This window comes from Gossypium raimondii, chromosome 12 (genome assembly GCF_025698545.1).
Source record: "Gossypium raimondii isolate GPD5lz chromosome 12, ASM2569854v1, whole genome shotgun sequence".
NCBI classification, from domain to species: Eukaryota; Viridiplantae; Streptophyta; class Magnoliopsida; order Malvales; family Malvaceae; genus Gossypium; species Gossypium raimondii.
The window spans coordinates 28,583,680-28,601,394 of record NC_068576.1 but is presented as its reverse complement, the minus strand read 5'-3'; the positions used below and the strand labels follow the sequence as shown (position 1 = coordinate 28,601,394).

At 33.0% G+C, this 17,715-nt stretch overlaps 1 protein-coding gene across 1 annotated transcript; it reads right to left on the bottom strand.

Moving 5' to 3' along the window:
* Nucleotides 1-13,104: 13,104 nt before the first annotated feature.
* LOC105763631 (GDSL esterase/lipase At5g03610) lies at nt 13,105-17,216 on the bottom strand. Its single transcript, XM_012581914.2, has 5 exons — nt 17,051-17,216; nt 16,742-16,936; nt 15,107-15,384; nt 13,489-13,798; nt 13,105-13,411 (listed from the first exon to the last, which is right to left on the bottom strand). Exons 1-5 carry the CDS (start codon nt 17,100-17,102, stop codon nt 13,203-13,205), a joined length of 1,044 nt encoding a protein of 347 aa, XP_012437368.1. The 5' UTR covers nt 17,103-17,216; the 3' UTR covers nt 13,105-13,202.
* Between the last annotated feature and the right edge of the window lie 499 nt (nt 17,217-17,715).

Sequence of the window (17,715 nt, the reverse complement as noted above, 5' to 3'; positions counted from 1 at the left end):
ATTGATCGTAATTCAACCGCTGCTTTTCTATCAATGCATTAGCTACGACATTAGCTTTACCAGGATGGTAATCAATAACGCAATTGAAATCTTTTAAAAGTTTGACCCAACGATGTTGTCTCAAATTCATTGAGATAGGAGGTATTTGAGACTCTTATGATCGGTATAGATATGACACTTTTTGCCGTACAGGGAGTGTCTCCAAAACTTTAGAGCAAAAACCACAACAACTAGCTCTAAATCGTGCATCGGATAAATACTTTCATGCATCTTTAGCTGACGAGACGCGTAAGTGATCACTTTCTCATCTTGCATGAAAACACAATCGAGACCGCTTAAAGAAGCATCACTAAAGACCACAAAATCATTTCCTGATTCTGGTAAAGTCAAAACTGGGGCTTCAGTCAACATTTGCTTCAATTTCTCAAAACTTTCTTGACACTGATCGTCCCAAGCGAATTGAACATTCTTATGCAACAACTTTGTCATCGACAAAGCTCTCTTCGAAAATCTATTTACAAATTGTTTGTAATAACTAGCTAGTCCAAGAAAACTGCGAACCTCTAACACATTCCTCAGTGCTTTCCACTGAACAATTGCCTCGATCTTTTTCGAGTACACTCTAATTCCATCAGTCGAGATAATATGACCCAAAAATACAACCTCTGATAACCAGAATTCACACTTACTAAGCTTTCCATATAACTGTTTCTCCCGTAACACTCGCAAAATAATTCTGAGGTGTTGGTCATGCTCGAATTCAGATTTTGAGTAGATCAAAATATCGTTAATAAATACTACCACACACTGATCCAAATACAATTGGAAAATACGATTCATAAGATCCATAAATGCTGCCGAAGCGTTCGTCAACCCAAAAGGCATCACTAAGAATTCATAATGGCCATAACGTGTACGAAATGTCATCTTCGGTACGTCACTATCTTTCACTTTCAACTGATAATAACTTGATCTCAAATCGATCTTTAAAAAGATAGAAGCTCCTTTTAGTTGATTGAATAAGTCATCAATACGAGGTAGAAGGTATCGATTCTTAATCGTCAACTTATTCAATTATCGATAGTCAATACAAAGCCGCATTGAGCCATCTTTCTTTTTGACGAAGAGCACTAGAGCTCCCCAAGCTGATATATTAGGGCTTATAAAGTCACGATCCAGCAAGTCTTGCAATTACACTTTTAATTCTTTCAACTCTATAAGTGCCATATGATAATGAGAGATTGACACCTGAGCCGTACCAAGAAACACTTCAATTGCAAACTCAACCTCTCGATCTGGTGATAATCCCAGTAATTCCTCGAAAAACACATCAGGAAATTCACAAACAGTTTGAATTTTACTGCACTGACCATCACCAGAATTCGAATTGATAACATAGGCTAGAAAAGCTTCACAGCCTTGATCGAGAAGTTTATCAGCTTGAATTGCTGAAATGATACGAGTTGAACCACTCATCCAAACACAATTCACCTCAATCATACCACCGCCTTCACTCTGAATAACAAAATTTTTTTTACGGCAATCTAGAATCACCCCGTGCTCCGTAAGCCAACCCATGCTCAAAATTATATCAAAATCGCCAAACGGCATTATCAACAAATCAATAGGGAATGTTATATTTTGTATCACTAACGGACATCTCCTACACTCTCTAGCAAAATGTTCCATGGATCCACAACAAGAACAACCTCGAGTTAACTTTTAGCATTCACCATGGTGCTTTTTCTCGCAATGCACACAAATCGGAATATCAATATCTTTGATTAGACCTTGCACACTACTAGTGGACACAATTGATTGTCGATCACAGTTTCTATCAGCTCTATCTGACTTATAAGTCGACCTCCAGCTACCACAAAATTCTTTTGATCTCTTCGGTTGTGGATTTGAACTAGCAGCTCCAAGACACTTTCCAATAGTATGAGTAGTCTCAGTCTTCTTATCAAAACTCAAAGCTTGTTCTACCATTCTCACCCGTTTAACTAAATTCACAAACTCCGTAATTCTATGCAATACTAACTATACTCGTAGCTCATCATGTAAACCACGCAAAAGTTACTTACAACTTTCAATTTCAATCGGCACAAATTCAACAGCGTACCTACTAAGTCCTGAAAAATCTTGTTCATACTCAACCACAGACATTCCACCTTGTTTTAGCATAAAAAATTATTGGCTTCTATCATCAATATTGTAACATCCCGTTTTTAGTGAAATTAGAACAGTGGTTTCGAGACCACAAATCCGAGTCCTTAAGAAAAATTATTTTAATATTATTTCATGATCTGTATTATGATAGGAATATTGTATAGAAATTTTTTTAAGAAAAATTTTATCGATTTCATGTTTAATTGAGAAAATGACTGAATTGCATAAAATGCAAAAGTTGAATTCTAGTAGCTAAAAGGATCACATAGCTATGGAATTCAAAATTTAAGGTCCTTATATGGCAAATAGACCATTAAGAGGAGTTAGTAGATAAGTTTGATGATTCATCTAAGGAAAATTAGAAAAGAAAAGATAAAATTGAAAGATAAAAAACAAAGATGATAAATAATAAAATAAAGAAAATATCATCATTTTATCATCATCTTTCCCAAATAAAATATGAAAACCCTAGCCATGGAGAACTGAAGAAAGAGAAAACTTATTTGGCCTAATTAGGTAAGTATTCAAGTCCCGTTTTTAGTAAATTTATATTTTCGAGATTGTAATAGCTTAAACGAGCTATCTCGGGGACTAATTTGTAAAGTTATCAAAGTACTAGAGTTTTTCCATGGTTGAATATGCATGAATTATGAAATTTGTGGTAGAAAATGAAAGGCTATTGATAGATAAATAACTTTTGTAAAGTGAATTTTGATGAAATGTGATTTAGGGACTAAATTGTAAAGATGTAAAATTCATGGAAAAATTCTAAATTTTATGAATCACATGGGCTGCAAATGTTATATGTAAAAACCTTCTAGGATTGGAATAAGGATTAAATTGCATGAATTTCATTTTCCGAGCCTAGGGACGAAATCGTCATTAATTAAAAGTATAGGGGCAAAATGATAATTTTGCCTAAGATGTGAATTGAATTGAAATTGATTATGAATTGTATTAAATTGAGCTAAATTTACTCGTATAGATCTGGATAGACAAAATATGGAATTAGATCAAGGAAAAGAGAAATTGTCGAATTAGTAGACAACAAATCAACGAACACTTGTCAAGGTAAGTTCGTGTAACTAAATTGAGAATTTATATGTGTTAATTAAATTGTATGTATGTGATTGTTTTATTTTCATATATATATATATATATATATGAAATTGATTACATATCCGACAAAGCCCGATAAATGGTAAGTCCCGTTTGAATAAATAAAATTCGATGGATACATGATTTCCCGTATTGGTTGTGATCCTGCATATGTTGCGGACACACCATAGCTCGAAAGAGTGTCCCGTTATTAGCCCTATCGAGCTTCCCGTTATAGGGTTCTTGTGAGCTTCCCGTTAATAACTCTTCGAAGCAACATCCCGATCGGTTGTGATCCTGTAACACCCCTTACCCTAGACCGTTGCCGGAGTCCAAAATGATGCGTTACCTGACTTAACTTACTACTTCGGAGCATAAAAAATTGCTTTAAAAATTAATTCGCTCACGTTCAATCAATATGTTCCTAAAATGGGCCCTCGAGACCCTAAAACATGCAACGGAAACGGTTCAGGTCCAAACCGAGAACATGAAAATTTTTTCGAATACTTAAATAAATCAAAATAATTTATTTCACTATTTACAATAAAACTGTCCACTTGCGTGACAGTTACTAATTTAATTATAAGTCGAATTACGAAACTCAAAATTTAGATCTATAAATTTCTCCTAAAACTAGACTCATATATCTTCTTATCATAAAATTTCTAGAACTTTTGGGTTAGCCAAATAGTACAGTTAATTCGTTAAAGTCTCCCTTATTTCACTGTCTGATGGTTCTGACCTCTATTCACTAGAAATCAATTATCTCATTGTACAGGCTTCATATGATGCTTCTGCTTATTTCTATTAAAAATAGACTCACTAAGGAATCTAGACATATAAATTATGACTCATAATTCTTTCTGTACAATTTTTAATGATTTCCTAAATTTAGAATAGGGGACTTCAAAAACCATTCTGACCATGTCTCACTAAAATTCAAATATTACAAAATATAAAATTTCTTTGCCTACATTGTTTCTTTCATGTGAAAATAGACTCGATAAGATTTAACTCTGTATCTCATTCACTCTCTAATTCCATTTCTACTATCCTTGGTGATTTTTCAAAATCACGTCAATGCTGCTGTCCAAAAACTGTTCCATTGCAAATTTTTACTATTTTGTAATTTCTTTGTATTAACAATCATTTAGGCATACATAACACCAAAACATGTTCTTAAGTAGCCATTTCAATAGCTAATCATTATCGAGTATTTACATGCTATTAATTATCCATATCATAAGGACACACACACAAAATGACTAAGTCCCTATACATGCCATAACTTAAAACGTTTCGAATCACAAAATATCGAGATGGTCTGTTGATAGTGTGAAATGATCTCCGACGCCTTTACGATTCCCAAATTGGCTTGGTGATACTATAAAAAGAAGGAAAATAAAAGGGGTAAGCATAAAGCTTAGTAAGTTTACAAGCAAATAAATAACAACATTTATCATAAATAATTATACTCATAAATTATCATCAAGTATCATGATCTTTACTTTCTTTTTTACTTACTCTCTTACTTGTTTACTTACTTGCTTACTTAAATAACTCATGATTATAACTTACTCCTCCCTTGCTGAAATTTTTTTCTCAACTGATAACTGAGATATTCTTAACCCTTATAACTCACCTGAATCTATTTATTATGCTTTTACCTGAACTTTCATGTAACATAGTCTATTTACTAGCCTGTTGAACCACTTGGAATACTAAGGATACTCGGGTCTCCTATCTGATAATAACATGCCAAAGCCATGTCCCATACATGGTCTTACATGGGATGTTTCCTGTATTGCAAAAGTCATATCCCAGATATGGTCTTACATGGGAGTTCTCATATTGGTGCCCATGCCATGTCCCAGACATGGTCTTACGTGGGACCTCTCATAACCTCAATAATGCCAATGTCATGTCCCAGACATGGTCTTACATGGGGTCTCATCCCCCTAATGTCATGACATTTGTATCCGATACATTTCTAATGTTTCAACGAGACTTTTTAACACTGATTCTCTATCATCTCATACTTGAGTCAACATTAAATAATTTCATGAAATAAGTACATAATTGCTAGAAAATAACAACATTAATAATAATGATTGAAATATTGCATTTATTTACCGTAAACTTACCTCGGTACAAAATACAGTCAAATCTAGCAATTTAGTCCTCAACCTTTTTCTTTCCCCGGTCGAACTCTGGATTTCGTTCCTCTTAATCTATAATAGCAAATTTAGCTTATTTAAAACTCACAGTCATCAAAACAGTCCTTGACTCAAACTTTGGCAAAATTACAATTTTGCCCCTAAACTTTTGCATATTTACACTTTTTCCCCAAAGCTCAGAAATTAAACTTCATCCCTTATTCTTATGTTTTATGATATACTGAATATCTTTCCCTTCTATGGCAACACCAAATTCCCACTCTAACATTTACTTATGAACATTAGGTATTTTTATCGGTTATGTCGTTTTACTTGTTTTCACTTAAAATCGCCTAACATAATTTCAAACTTCATATTCTACCATAAAACATCAAAATAAACATATTTCATCTATGGGTATTTTTCCAAATATGAACCCTAGCATGAATTAATGGTAGAATAAGCTAAACCGAGCTACGAAGACTCCAAAAACGTAAAAAAAACATTAAAAACGTGGCTTGGATGCACTTACTATGAGCTTGAGAAAGTGATGAAACCCTAGCTATAGAGTTCCTTGAAGTTTCGACCCTTATGGAAGAAGATGAACACATTTTGCCATCTTTTTCCCTTTTAATTCTTTTTATTACCAAATGACTAAAATGCCCTTCACTAAAACTTTAGTTATTTTTCCATTTTTTTCCATGAAAATCTAATGGTCTAATTACCATTTAAGGACCTCTACTTCAATTATGTACTTATATTAAATCCTTTATCATCTAAAGCTCATATTTACCCACTTTTGCAATTAAACCCTAATATGCAATTCAGACATGCAGTCGCTGAAATTTCTTATCGGTATTCTAACACATGCATCCAATCAATCGATAAATCATAAAAATTAATCACATTAAACTTTTCTATCTCAGATTTTTGGTTTCGCAACCACTATTCCATTTAGGCCCTATTTCGGGATGTTATAGATCCTGCATTTGTTGTAGGCGCACCACAGCTCTTATGAGCGTCCCGATATATGGCTCTTCGTGAGCTTCTCGATTAAAGGCTCTTTGTGAGCTTCTCGATTAACGGCTCTCCGAAGCTACTCGATATGGCTCGCTTGAACTTTTCGATATATGGCTATCCAAAGTTTTCCGTTAATGGCTCTTCGGAGCTACCCATTATTGGCTCGCATGAGCTTTCCAATTATGGCTCTTATGAGCTTCCCATTATACAGCCCGGATAAGCTTCCTGTTAAATGGCTCACATGAGCTTCTTGTTATAAGGCTCGAGAGAGGGCTTTCTGATTATGTGCTCTAAGGAGCACTCCCAAATATGAATTGACGGATTATAGATTATAAACTTCAAGTGTACTACCTGTGTAACCATCAATATTTATAATAAATTCAATGGCAAAGTTCCGACATGGAATAATCTGAGCTTGCGATGAATTGTTATGGAAATTGTTACCTGATGAGCTCACCCTTGATTCTTGATATTCACATGAATTACATGACTAACATGTTTTTTGAGATTACATGTGTTTAGCAAAATTGCCAAATTGCTTTGGATGTATTTGTATGCTTACCTTAAATGTGAATTATATAGGTAAGTTAATTTCCTGTTATACGAACTTACTAAGCATTAAATGCTTACTCTGTTTTATTTCCTTTGTTTTATATTACTTGAAAGCTCGTAAAGGTTGGAAGCTGGTCGAAGCAACATCACACTATCCCTCAGCTCAGTTCGGTATAAACAACAAAGTTTCTTTTGGGTATAATGGCATGTATAGGCTAAGTTTGGCCAAATGATGGCATATATGTGTGTTGGTTGTGATTTTCCATTGGTATGGTTTAAGTGAACATATTTTGATGTAAATAAATATATGTGTGTGGTTTTATCATGTTTGATATGTGTTTGGTATAAATAAGCAAATATGAGTTTGATCACCATGGTAAATGAGAATGCTAAGATATATATGACAAAATGACTTGTTTAAAACTTGGTTTGTGTTGATTCAAGTAATTGGTATTGCCTTGTGAATGTATTTATGTGTTGATGTAGGTGTGAGACAAGTTGGGTGAGAAAAGTGGCCTTAGAAATGGCCTATTTTCGTCTACACGGGAAGAGACACGGGCATGTGTCTTAGCCGTGTGTGACACATGGCCTAGCACATGGGGGTGTTTCGGTCGTGTGTCCCTTGCATCTTTAAAATTCAAAATAGAATGCTCAGGATATTTCACACGGCCTGGCACACGAGCGTGTGGCTTGGCCATGTAACCCCTGCACCTACACACGGCCTAGCACACGAGCGCGTGACTTGGCCGTGTGACCTAAGTTAGTAATCTCCGTAATTTGGACACAGGCCAGGACATGGCCGTGTGCCCTATTTCAAATGTCCACATGGCCTAAGACAAGGGCGTGTCTCTTGGCCGTGTGAGCCACACGGCCTGGCCACATGGGCATGTGCCCCTGCACCTTGGAAAAATTTTGAAATTTCGCGAAAAATTCTCTAAGTATCTAGTTTAGTCCCGACTTGATTCTAATGCATGTTTTAAGTCTCGAAGGCTCATATAAGGGACTTTATGAATAATATCTGACATGAATGTTAAATAATATGAAATGTTTGTATTTGATCTGTGTATTTTGGTAATGCTCCGTAACCTTGTTCTGGCGACGAATACGAGTTAGGTGTGTTACAAATATACACTTCACCAACATATTTCTTTTTAGAATTCCCAATTAGCCTGATCTGAGGATACGTGGCGTGTCATTGATTGCCACCAGGTATATGCTTCTCCTTACAGTAGAGAAACAACACATATTACGCTTTCACGTGGGTTGCATTCAAGTTGTTGCAAGATGTGCTTAGTGGATTCAATCCAAACTTTAGCTACAGAAGGGTCAACTCCTTTCAAACCTAAGAATTTGGTTGCACCGTATCTACATAACTCATTAATCAGATCCCGACCAAAAGTAGGTGTAGATGTCGTAGCAGATGTAGTTCCCACAACACACTGAAGAGCATCAGCGATAGCTCGAAGCAACTGTGAGTCACTTCCTCCCTCAGCATTACATCACTCAACGTTAGGTTGTTGAGTACTAACTGGATTAACACTCGATGTTACCGATTCGGTCCATCTAACTCATTAGAGACATCATCTCCGATATACATCTCTTGATCAACATCGTTATTATAATCATCCGACATTTTCAACTATAAAAAAAAACAAAAACAAATGCATCAGCATCCAAATCCCGACTCAATTCAACTCAACTATGACATATACCTCTAGACTCAATTTTGAGCTCGATTTAGTCTGATAATCGGCTAAACATGCAATCTCTGATACCAGTAAATGCAACACCCTTAACCCGTATCTGTCGCCAGAATAGGGTTGTAGAGCATTACCAAATAAATATCACATAATCATTCTTTTCAAAACATTCAGTGAACATAACATAATCTAATATTATACAAGCATATCGTCCGTTATTCGAACCCTCGAGGCCTTAAAATCACTTTAAAAGTGTTCCGAGACTAAATTGGGAACATTTGAAAATTTTAGAAAAAAGTTAGAAAAATTTAACTGCAGGGGCCACACGGCTAAGACACACGCCCATGTCTCAGGCCGTGTGGACATTCGAAGTAGGGACACATGGTCGTGTCCTAGCCTGTTTTCGTGCCTGTGTAACTCTCTGACTTTGGTCCCATGGCCAAGCCACACACCTGTGTGCCAGGCCATGTAAACTCTCGAAATGGCCTCGCACGCTCGTGTGCTAGCCGTGTGTCTCATTCGGCCAAGTCACATGCCCGTGTGTCTGGCCATGTAGACCTAAAATGTGTCTTAAACAACAAGTTTACCATTTCCTACTTGCTTGGGCATTAAGAAACTCAAAAATCATTCATTTAACCTATTCAAAACACGATTAAATACACTCAAAACATGCCAAAACAATCATCCTAGGTGCCTAACCAATGTACCCTCATTGGTACCACATTTATATCATCAAAACATATCATCAATACATCATTCAAATCAAAGTTCTGAACATATCAAGATCACTCCGTTTAGCCTAGTTCATAACCACCTAAACATCATTAGTAAATTCGCAAACACCTAACAATCTTAGGTTAAAAATAACATACCCAAATTACGGCATCAAACATAACATATGTTTATAAACATACCAAACCAACATTATACTCAAACTCAACTACATAACATATACCAAATTCATTAAAAACCCAAATACATCCTAGGTACATGCCATTACAAAAGATAAACGTTACCAGATTTGAGATCAAGATCGTTGTTGGATGCTGAATCGACAATCAAGGAGAAATACCTAACCTGCGCACGAAAAACAAAACCGTACACTGAGTAAAACTCAGTGGCATTTCTATAATCTGAAAAATTAAAGACATAATAATATATTAATGCTAAAACCGGATTATTCAATCATTATTATAACTAAGCATACCATTACAAGATATCATCCTTTCAAATTCATACATATTAACGCATCATTCTATATCATATTCAATTTTTCACATGATTTCATACTTGATTTGGCTTTAATAATTATTTCAATTCCCATCACTTGCTATATAAATAGCTTCCATATATCAATCAACATTGCATTTATACAATGGCACAACTCATTCCATATTCAATTCATGAGTACATAACTTATATTTTTCTTTTCTTCACAACAATTTCACATTTCATTTTTCAATCTATTATCTCATTTCCATTCCACATATTATGTCATTTTAATATCAAATATAGAACTTTATTGTTTATTTACCCCTATTAACACGACTTGGACTTGAACGGATACACTGATCCAACCAACACACCAGTTGGCACCTAGTGCCTCATCAGATAAATCTGAAGTAATAATTGTGCTCAGTGCTATATAAATTGACACCCAGTGTCTCATTGATTAAACCAGAGCAAATTGGCACCTAGTGCCTTATCGACTCGAAGTCGAAGAAATACCTGAACTCTTCCTATCCTATAGCATGCCATCTATATCTGACTCAGTCCAATACAGTTAATAGGGTTTCATTTCACTTTTCAAATACAACCAATATTCAATTCTCATATTTGCACATTATCACAATTACACATATATTCATTTCAAATTTCCAATTACTCAATACATTCATAACATATGCCAAATCAATCCAATTCAATCAACTATGAATTCAAGTTAATTGTAAAGCACATTAATTCTCACCTCCAATGCTTACCATATGCAATAATTTTAAATGCAATAATTTATAACTTAGTTCAGATTATAGAAACACAAACCATGAATTTTGAGCTATTTGACGCCAATTTTATCCTTCCCCTTTTTAGTCAAGGATTCCGGTATGATGTTAGCTACAAAATTAAAATAATTAAAATACATTAATACAACATAATTCAATTTCACATTGATTATTTCAGTTTTACTCAATATTTGCTTAAATTCCAATTTAGTCCCTAAATCGAGACTAATTTTTGTTCTTCACATTTAATCCTATATTTTTATACTAATTTCACTTTAAGTTAAATTTAGCTCCTATTTTCAATTAAACCCTAAATTTCAAAATTTTCACAATTTAGTCCTTATTACACAAAATTTATAATTTATTCTACAATTTAATCCTTTTCCATTTCTAGTTTAAAATCTATCAATTTAATCCCTAATACTAAAACTATTCAACATTAACAACATTTAAAATCTTAATAATTGTTAAAATTTCAACATGGGTCAGGTAGTACTAAACACCAAAATTCCAAAAAAATAAAAATTACAAGAAAAGGGACTAAATTGAATAACCAATTGAAGTTTGAAACTTAAAAGCCCTTAGGCCATGCGTCTTTCTCCTCTCTTCTTTCTCTTTCTCTTTTTCTTTCTTTTCTTTTTAATTTGCATATTCTCTTTCTTTTATTTCCCATTTTGTTTTATTATAGCAACTATTATTATTAAATAATACATATATACATATTAATTTCATTTAATTAATTGTAATATATAACATATATATATTAACTATTATATATATAATACAACATTAATGCCTTCTACCACATTAAAAATTTGGATAATTATTACTATAGTCCTTATATTAATTTTTAATCTATAATTCAACTTTCACCTTATACGGGATTTAGTCCTTATACTATAATAACTCTTAATTCAAGCAAATTCACTTAACCGGAACCTTAACTAGGCAACTAGCTTTGTAAATATTTATTAAAAAATATTTACGAGTTTTATTTACGAGAATAGAGTCCTGGGAATGCACTTTCCGACACCCCTGACTATAGTGTCATTAAATAAAGACTCGAACACAGGACCAAAGGATATATAGAAACTTAACCATTAAACCAACAGGCTCATTCTTGACACAAATTAACACATAAATAAACTTAACTTGACAGTTCAATCATAATAGTTGAACGAAAAATAACGAAATTTCTTAAAAGCGAGACTTGAACCCCTAACCTCAATCACACAATAGAACACTTAGCCACAGATTCAAAGACTGAATTACTAACATAAACTAACAACAACAGTTCAAAAATTCGGGGTGTTACACTTACGTTCCCAACTAATGATTAAAGGTTAGATGAGTTAAGCTCGCAACCTCCAATTATTTGAGTTAGTTGAGTTAAGCTCGTAACTCCAAAATAGCTTGCGGACCTATGTTCCCAACTGATGATTAAAGGTTAGTTGAGTTAAGCTTGCAACATCCAGTTATTTGAGTTAGCTGAGTTAAGCTCGCAACCTCCAGTTATTTGAGTTAGCCAAGTTAAGCTGGAAACTTCGAAACAACTCATTGGCCTACGTTTTGATCTGATGATTAAAGGTTAGTTGAGTTAAGCTCACAACCTAAGTTCTTTTGAGCTAACTAATTTAAGATCACAACTCCCAAATAGCTCACTGATTTAAATTTTCTCTGAGTCTGTTAATTTACAAACAAATTCTTTCTTACGAGAAACACAGTTTGTACTATTCTGCAATACAATTTTTGACTCCTATATCATACTATCCAACAACAAAACTTGCTCAACAAAGTTTCAAGTTAAAACTTATATGGTAAGCCCCAAATTACACACATTTCATAAATGTCAGGTTGTTGAGAAGAATCATTTTATAATTCTTCTTTGACCAAGTGGGGCACAAATTGTTATAAAATTATAATAAGATGTGTAATAACCTGACCCAGATCCGACCCGAAAACCCATGGATAAGCCATGGTTTAAATAACCCCAAGATGCTCCATTTGAGGGGATTCCAGATACGATTGGATTATCTTTTTCCTCTCTACTTCTTCACCAAAATACCGACCAGCTCCTTCTCCACTTCTGTTGACACCATGTATCAACAATATCTTACATAGAATTTCAATGTCTTTGGTTTAAACTTATTGGATGTTTTTGGTTCTTTCATTTTAATTTTAATTATTTATTTTAAATAGTTTAATCGAAGTTATGGTTTTTTTTCAATCGTACAATTTCTGTGTTTTTTCTGTAAGAACAATATTTTAAAACTTTTTTCAACGTTTTTGTGTGTTTCTTTTCCAAAATTTTAATTATTTAATTCTTAGTACTTGAAGATATGGGATATAGACGAGTATGTAAAAATTGATCACATAACACTTGTTTTAAGGATGATAATCCCATAATAAAACAGAAGAGACATGAAATCTACTCATTGAATAATTAAATTCTCCCAAGTTTACATGCAGCTTCAGTATATGTATATGGTTTAGAAAAGTAATGACTAGGTAGTGAGCTTGTGAAGGGAAGATCGTAGAGAGGAGAAAATTGAATGCCAACCATTCTGAGAAGGATGGAGTGTGTCCCAAAAGAATGACAAATTTGGATTCTCACAAATAGTGTACAGCTTTGCCCCACTCTCATCCACACTTCCACAGTAATATTTCCCCATCTCTTTTCCCTCACAGCATGGCTTCAATCCCAAACTTCCTGCTGCAATTTCATACAAACCCAATTTAATTATTCCTATCCCCATTAATCCAATGTATCATATATATATATAAACATACCTGGTGCATGCGTTGTAAACTTGTTTAGAGCTGAAAAAAATGCATCGTAGAGATCAAGGGTGATGAAAGCAGTAGAGTTGTCCTTAGCATTCAAGTTTTGGAGAGATTGGTTCAACATTTGGTTGTGGAACTTAGATCCTAAGTTCAAGGCTTGAGTGCAATTTGAATAGGAGGAAGAGGCAGCTTGTAGAGGTATGCATCCCATTGGCTCAATCAATGTTACTGCTATTCTTTTCACTCCTAAACCTCGGATCCTGTCTATGTTTATTTCCAGCTGATCCATTATCTTTTTAGTGAAGTCACCCAATTTCTGCCAAATCAAAACAAAATATATAATCTCTTTTAGCATATCACATGCTAACATGTTTGGAATTCACGTCAACCGTCTATTATCTCTTCCACTACTTATTATTAATTATATGTATATCAATGTTATTTTTTATTGTTTAATATAAAAATTAACTCCTGAAAGTTTAAAATATTTTAAATTTAGTATTAGAAGATTAAAATTAGGGTAAACTACAATGTCATTATATTGTTAGTAAGTTTATATTTTGGAAGTTATAGAATGATGATTGAATTATTTGAGAGTTTTTATTTAAGTAACTGGATTGTTACATTTTTTTTAAAGTTTGACTAGCAAGCTCCAAACAATGATTCAAGACTAGTGCGCTGGATCATTACTCATCGACAAATAGAAGAGCATATCTTAGATCTAAGTCGATCTAACGATCAATGTTGGAGATTGGAGAAAAAACTATTTGAATTTAGACTCGCAAATTCGTGACATTTGAAGCTATTTCATATAAAATAAACTGAATCGTAGAAAAGAAGAGGAATAAGAATTTTCAATTGGTGCAAGTAGTGCAAATGAGAATGCTATATAACAATAATTTTAACAGCCACTCTAGTGGCTTATATGAAAACTTTTAAATAGTTCAATTACCATTTTGTAACATTTTGAAGCTAAGTGAACAAAACATAAACTTACTAATAGTTTAGTGATATTAGGTGTAGTTTACCCTTAAAATTAATTAAAATTGATAAATAATTTTGATAAAAGTATGTTCAAATAAATTTGGCTTTTATAAAATATAAAGGAAACTTTATTTATATATAATATTAATGTATTACTTATAATTTTAAAAGATATTGATAAATATGAAATGGAACACTAAAATAAACTGGTATTGGTTAGTACATTAATAGAAAAATGATACGTTCAGTGATAGGATAAATACTATTGAGAAAAGATTATGCGAAATAGGGATATTATATTTTCTAATAGTTTAATGACACATCAATAATTTCATCTTGAATTTTAGGATTTTCATTTTCATTTGATTTTTTCAAGATGAAAATGCGGATGTTGTGCATTATCATGTTATATTAATATTATGTAATTGATTAAATTTTTATATTAAATTTTTGTATTGTTATATTGAAAGGTATTTCATTTGGCTAAATTATAAATATTCAATTTTGAAGGCAAAAGTTGGATTTAGACAATGACCCAAAATGAGATATAAATTTGGATAATATTACTTGGATTATTCAAAAATTCTCCAAAAACATGAAAAATTTTAGATCAGATAATTAGGATACCAAATTAACTCACCTGGAGATCGTGGGTGTTCCTAGCGAGATAAGTAGCGTAATCATTGCCGGCGACCGAGATGAGGCCAACGGAGTTGTCGAGATCCTGCTTGCCGTACACTTTTTGTTCAACCAAACGTTGAAAAAAATCAATTTGGGTAGTCATGTTGGGTTGATTGGCCAAAGTATCCAACACTCCCGTCCCTCCATACGCGAAATTCATACCATATTCTAAATTTGATCTCTTCACCTCTTTCCTCCATTTGTATGCTATTGGAGTTCTTATCCCCAAATACGATGCTGCCACCATTTTCAAATAAATCACGTACTTTTATTTTCATGCTAGCAGTGGGATTATGAAATTCTAAAAATAAAATATATGCATAAACAGCATTCTATGATTTAATTATAAGTGAACTTTATTTATTGCTTAGAAAAACCTTTATTTATCAATTGGTTAAATTCTACTATTAGTGCTTGTACTTTGTTAAAGTTGTGGATTTAGTCCTTATACTTTTCGAATTGGTCAATTTTAATTCAAGTGCTTTTCGAATTTTAAAAATTTAGTCTTGACCTAAACAACACCAGTTAAATACATTTGGTTAAATTCAACCACTAGTCCTGTACTATGTGTACAATTGTAGATTTGGTCCATATTCTCCAATTGAATCATTCTAAGTCCTTGTAATTTTTGAATTTTGAAATTTTAGTCTTGATGTAATTGACAATCGTTAATCTATTAATTAAATTTTAGTGATTAATATGTGGAAATAATAAGCTAATATGACATTACACATATGATAATATGTTTGACCCATTAAATTGGGGAAATAGTAGAACTTAAAGAATTTAATCGTTATCTTTGGTGAGAACATTTTAATATTTGAAAAGTACAAGGCTGAAAATGACCAAATTAAAGTATATGGATTAAATCTAACACATTTGCAAAGTATAAGGACTAATAGCATAATTTAACCATTATAAAATAAATTTTCAAATATTTTAGATATTTTATGATTTAATTATAACTTAACTATGATAATTTCATTTATGATTTTTCTTTCTAAAGATCGTTATAAAGTTCTCTAATAAGGGAATTATAATTTTCTTTCATTTATTTTTATGAGAGACCAATGAATATGAATTTGTTTTGAGTATTTTTCCGTCTATTGTATAATTCATATTTGAGATTCTTGGTTACTTACTGAACAAATTTATTTTTAAAATTTAAACTTTCGTTTTCTTTTTAAAATATAATGCACCCAATATTTATTGGTGAATATAAATGCTTATTACTTTTGTTAAAACTGCCTCCTAAAGTACAACACAAAAATATTAGCTAGAGGAGGACTTGACCATAAACTTTTACACAAGTATCAAAAAAAAAATCACAATTAACCAATGTTTAAGTCTAGTTATTCATAAAATCACTCTAAAGATGGCATCTAATAGGTGTGGGTTTGAACTCAATATCTACAATCCATTTTCATGTAAAAAAATAAAGGAACAAAAAATTCAACGATTTTGTGTGGGTGCCAAAGTAAGGAAATAGTATTATAATTTCATATATTTTAATAAATTTATTAGATTTTCCTTCAATAAATAAACACATTTGTTAGATTTAGCAATATAGAAGATATGGTGAAAATTATGTGACCTATGTAATCAGTGAGGACTCGACCATCAGAAAAGCGACCAGATGGTTTGCCAGGAAAAGTAATGCCGTATGGCTCTTTCCACGAACTTCCAATGGATTTTCTCCAATTACCCGTATCAACGTATGAGTCTCCAAACACAAACAACCTTAATTTAGATTTAGATTTCGAAGCGCCCTCATTTACTGCATCAACTTCTACAAATCATCAAACCCCAATATTCCAGATATTAGTAAAGTGAAGGATCTAATTTCCTTACAACTAAAGCACTTGAAACAGCAGATGTAAGATATAAAACAAAGGCATATCACCTGCAAATATTATAGTAATGTAGCAAAGAAGATGAAAGAAAGAAAATGGCATTGTTGAAGTTGGAGAGGAATTGACAAAGGTGGTATTGAAGGAATTCTGGAAGCTAACTTAACTTTTTTCTTGGGGTTAATGAAAGGTTGGATTTTTATAGAAATATAGATGTCAGTGTAAGTATTGAAAGTTTGAAGGACAATTCCAATTACGAGAAGCTGCTATTTAGTTCAACTCCTTAATGTTTCTTTTCTTGCTTTGGTAAAGAAAGTTGGTGAATTTGTAGAGCTGTTCCAAATTGGGTGAGCTGATATTATGACACAAAGAAAAGGACTTATCCGTATTTGAGCTTTGAGGTGGGATTCCTTGGGTGTTTAAATTGGTTAGAAGAGACATATCCACGTAAACAACTAATGCCAATGTTTTTACTATCCCAAGTGGACGAAGGATTATAAATGCGTTATTTGTATACTTCAATATAAGTAAAAGTCTAAAGTTAAAATAGATAAGGAATCGAAAGTTGATGTGTTGGGTATAGACCTGATCATTGGCCCGACCCGAAGACCTGCCCGAAATATGGAAGGGTTTGAGAAAAAATATAGGCTCAAAAAATGAGCTTGGACAAAAAAATAAGGCTCATTTAAAAATTGGGCCGGGCCTTAGGTAAGACATT

Coding starts and splice junctions, on each gene's coding strand:
- LOC105763631 (XM_012581914.2), bottom strand. CDS start 17,102: ATGCCATTTTCTTTCTTTCATCTTCTTTGCTACATTACTATAATATTT. Junction 13,799..15,106: donor GGAACACCCACGATCTCCAG/GTGAGTTAATTT, acceptor TTGATTTGGCAG/AAATTGGGTGACTTCACTAA. Junction 13,412..13,488: donor GTTTACAACGCATGCACCAG/GTATGTTTATAT, acceptor ATGAAATTGCAG/CAGGAAGTTTGGGATTGAAG.